Raw genomic sequence first — 3,697 nt, 5'->3', positions numbered from 1 at the left:
TAAGGGGAGTTAAAGGGTGATTGTCAGTTAATGGCAGTGCAAATGAAGCATGAGTCTTCAGTTGAAGCTCAGCTCAAACTCATCTCTCTCACAATGAACACATACATTATTTTGTGATTGTTTATTTAGAATTACGGAGTGCGTATTTCATGTAGAAGTACTAGAGAAAATCATCTGGAAGTGACTGGTAGATATTCATTTTAATCAGACAAACAAAGCATAGTTTCTGGGCCATCTGCCATGAACAACTTTGCATTTTGACTTTGTATTGTAACAACACTAATTTTAATAAAATGTTACCTGTGATTTCCAGTTAGTTAAGATAAATGCACATATTAATTTTAATTTTACACTCTACCTCTGAAGATAGTCTTAAGTTGATTGTTAACTGGGTGCACGACTGAAAAACTCAAATTGTGATAGATGTTATTCTAAAAATAGACCTTAAAATTGTTAGCTTTTAGTAATTCAGTCCCTGTGGATCAAAAGCCCTCCCATTCCTTTTCATAAAAAGAACACATTTTGCAGTGTCTAATTCATTCTATCTTTTTTTTTTTTTTTTTCCCCAGTGGAAATTATAACACTTTACTTTGCGCAATGTTTTGGTCCACTCTTCTTTAGCTTCTTTTTTCTTCCTTTTAAATTATTCAGTTAAAGGAGCACCCAGTATACAACTTGACACAGAGCATGTGTGAGGACGAACCAGTGACAGGTGCCCAGCCTCCAAGCTCAGGTCCAAGCTCCCTCACTTGTCCCGCCGGGGCGCTGAGCTGCACTGAGCTGCGACCCGGCCAAGTCCATGGAGGCAAAGGAGGGCGGCAGCTCCAGCTCCAGGAGCTCTCTCTGTCCGTGCCAGCACCTGCCTGGTAACATGTGTCCTGTTCCACACCTGTGGCTCAGAGGAGAGCCCAGTGTCCTCTGTCCAGCAGAACCGCCCGTCGCTTTCCCTTGCTCCAGGCGAGTGACTGAGGGCCTCCTCCTGAGGTGCCACCTCAGGCCAGGTCATCCAGGTCCACTTTGGGGATCGGGTCTCGCCAGTAGCAGAAGGAGCTGAACTCTGGGCATGGAAATGCGGAATTCTGTTCCTTACTGAGGAGTGGGAATACATGCTCCACGAGCTCGCTCAGTCTGTGATACGATGACTTGTTTCCTTTGGTCCTTTCTTGTATTAATTCACCCTTGGGGTTCACAGTGAATATTCTGCAGTCTGGAACTCCAACTTGTGTGTAAGCATAGACATCATTGGGACGGTTTCCAAAGGCAGCGTAGAAGGGCTGCTTAGACGGGGCAAACAGATTCTTGATGTCATTCAGACACTCAATTTTGAACTTCTCTGGTTTCTTTTCTATCACTTCCCTGTGGAAGGCCGAGAACAAGCTGCTGGGGGACAGCATCAGAGGGCCCCGGGGCAAGATCGTGCCCTTGTCATTGACCCAGTGTAGGTAGCCACGGGTCATGTCAGCCATGCCGATGGCACGGGCGGAACAGTACAGAAATTTGTAGCCATTCTCGTTGATGGAATGGTAGAGCTTTGCTATACCCTGATGAGTCCAGTCTTTACCCAGCTGTGGAAGAATCTGTCTCAAAGCATCAGACTTAGTTATTGTTCCATCGATATCTGAAATGATGACCTTGTCATTCCAGTTCCACAGGTAAATGGTCCCTGCGCAGCGGCAGGTACCTTGATACTGGGTTGTAATACTAAACACAACATCATTTGGGCCATCTTGGAGCTTCAGTTTTGCAATCTGGTCTGAGGAGAGTCGAAGAGACTTCTTATATGAGGTCGTGCCGCTGTGGCTCGGGGGCTCTGTGGGGACAGGGTCCACTTTGATTGATTCCTCGAGCTCCTGTGATCCCTCGTCACTCGAAGAGTCATCCTCGGCTGACCTGCCACTGGCCGGCTCCTTTGCGCCTGACGGCAGGTCACTTGTCGGCAGCACCTCGGATTTCCCTTCCTTGGCCTCCGGCAGCTGTTTGGTCATGCTTTCTCTCTTACGCCAAAACCACCAGCGACCAGATTTCTTTGGCATCTTATCTTTGACCCAGGACTCGACTGTGGCCTTAGGCAAACTCTTCTGGAACACTTGCAAGCTAAGGATCATGGGAGCAGCCAAAGCCCAGTTATAGTAACGGTTATATATCCGTATTACAAGGTTAGGATTGTCTATAAGTCCAGGGTTTGCTGCAAATTCATGATAAGTAATGATATGCTCCATGAATTTTTCTTTAGAAATTTCTCCGTTCTCACTGAGGCCCCCACAAAGGGAGAGGGTGACGTCGGGCAAGTCCATGGTAGAATCCAAGAGGCACTCAGTGCCACTATCAGCGGCCGCGCTTCCCACGGACTGTGGGGACTGGGAGCCAGAAGGCGTGTCAGACTCGGGCCACTGCCTGGAGACGGGGTCTGATTCACTTTTAGGGAAATAGAGAGCTGCAACTTCAGGTTCTAGAGCCTTTAAATCATCTAGGTAAATATCATCAGGTCCCTGGTGTTGGCTTCTCTTGTGGACACCTTTCTTCTTTGACGGCGAGTCTACCTTAGCTGCTGGTTTTGATTCTGAGGGAGCCTCCAGCAACAAGGGGTTAGGAAGGTGGTCTGCATCTAACATAGATGAAATCGGAGGTGGCTCCAGGAGAGGTTCGACAAGTCCTGCACCTCTAGTTGCATCGCTCATCTGCTTACACAGGGCTCTGGGTTTGGGTTTCACTATGGTACAGACCGTTTCTCCCATGGTAGCATCCTTTTCAACCTCACTGCTGAGGCTGTCCTCACTTGGAATTACCCGAAAATGGGTATTTTCTGACGGTGTAATCGTAGCTGTCCTAGGATGATGGTCAGATCTGTCTCTTTTGCTGACCTTGGTGGACTCTGGGAACCCGCCCCACGTCCACTCCATGTGGGACTCAGATCTGAGCAGGCTCTCGGCAGGTTTCACCTCCAGCTCTGAATCGCTCTTAGGACACACTGCCGTTGGGGAATAGGCGTTGTCTAAAGGGGACCAGTCTCCATCAGATAAGGGGTAGTGATCCCCAGAATGGAAAAGCAAAGGCTCTTTATATTCTTCTTCCTTTAAGGAAGCATTTGAGGATCCTCTTGCTGACTGGGCCCCCTTGTCATCGTCAGAACTCAGGTTCACATCCACGGTGTCCTCCGCAGCAGGGCAAGTGGCCTGGTCTTCCTTCTTACTGTCCTGTTTACATTTCTTTCTCCTTCGTTTTTTTTTTTTCACAGAACTTGGTGCAAAAACTCTCTCCGTGTCCAAGATGTGTGAGATGTCTGAACTCTGAGATGGTCTTTCATTTCCACCAGATTTCACCAAACGGGTGTCAATATCTTTAAAGAACTGATCTTCAGTAGGAATTGGTGAGGTGGCAAGGTAAGCAGGAAGCTTTTCATATTCCTCTTCAGTCTCCTCCACAAAGAAAGCTTCTCCATTGTCACCCAGTTTCATGTGAAGATCCACTGCATCGCCATTGATTTCTATATCAATCACTTTCTCCTTGGATCTCAGGACTCCCAGCTTCCCGAACCGAACGTGAAATGGCGAACACTGATAGGTGCCATCCTGCTGCCGTACCACAATGACATCGATGCATCCGGACAGAGTGGCTTGGTTAATGCCTTTGTAGAGTTCCTTCACAGTGACAATCACCTGCCCAGCCAGCTGTCCCACATAATTCATGGTTTGAGACT

General features: G+C 47.7%; 1 protein-coding gene across 1 annotated transcript; it reads right to left on the bottom strand.

The window, feature by feature from the left end:
- Nucleotides 1-622: 622 nt before the first annotated feature.
- LOC124245263 (phosphatidate phosphatase LPIN2-like) lies at nucleotides 623-3,691 on the bottom strand. The gene has a single exon (XM_046672512.1). The coding sequence runs from the start codon at nucleotides 3,684-3,686 to the stop codon at nucleotides 993-995; it is 2,694 nt and encodes an 897-aa protein (XP_046528468.1). The 5' UTR covers nucleotides 3,687-3,691; the 3' UTR covers nucleotides 623-992.
- Between the last annotated feature and the right edge of the window lie 6 nt (nucleotides 3,692-3,697).

The sequence above is a fragment of the Equus quagga genome, chromosome 10 (genome assembly GCF_021613505.1).
Source record: "Equus quagga isolate Etosha38 chromosome 10, UCLA_HA_Equagga_1.0, whole genome shotgun sequence".
NCBI classification, from domain to species: Eukaryota; Metazoa; Chordata; class Mammalia; order Perissodactyla; family Equidae; genus Equus; species Equus quagga.
This window is presented reverse-complemented; position numbering and strand designations above follow the sequence as displayed.

Bases quoted from the DNA above. Each gene is read 5' to 3' on its own strand.
- LOC124245263 (XM_046672512.1), bottom strand. From the start codon at position 3,686: ATGAATTATGTGGGACAGCTGGCTGGGCAGGTGATTGTCACTGTGAAG.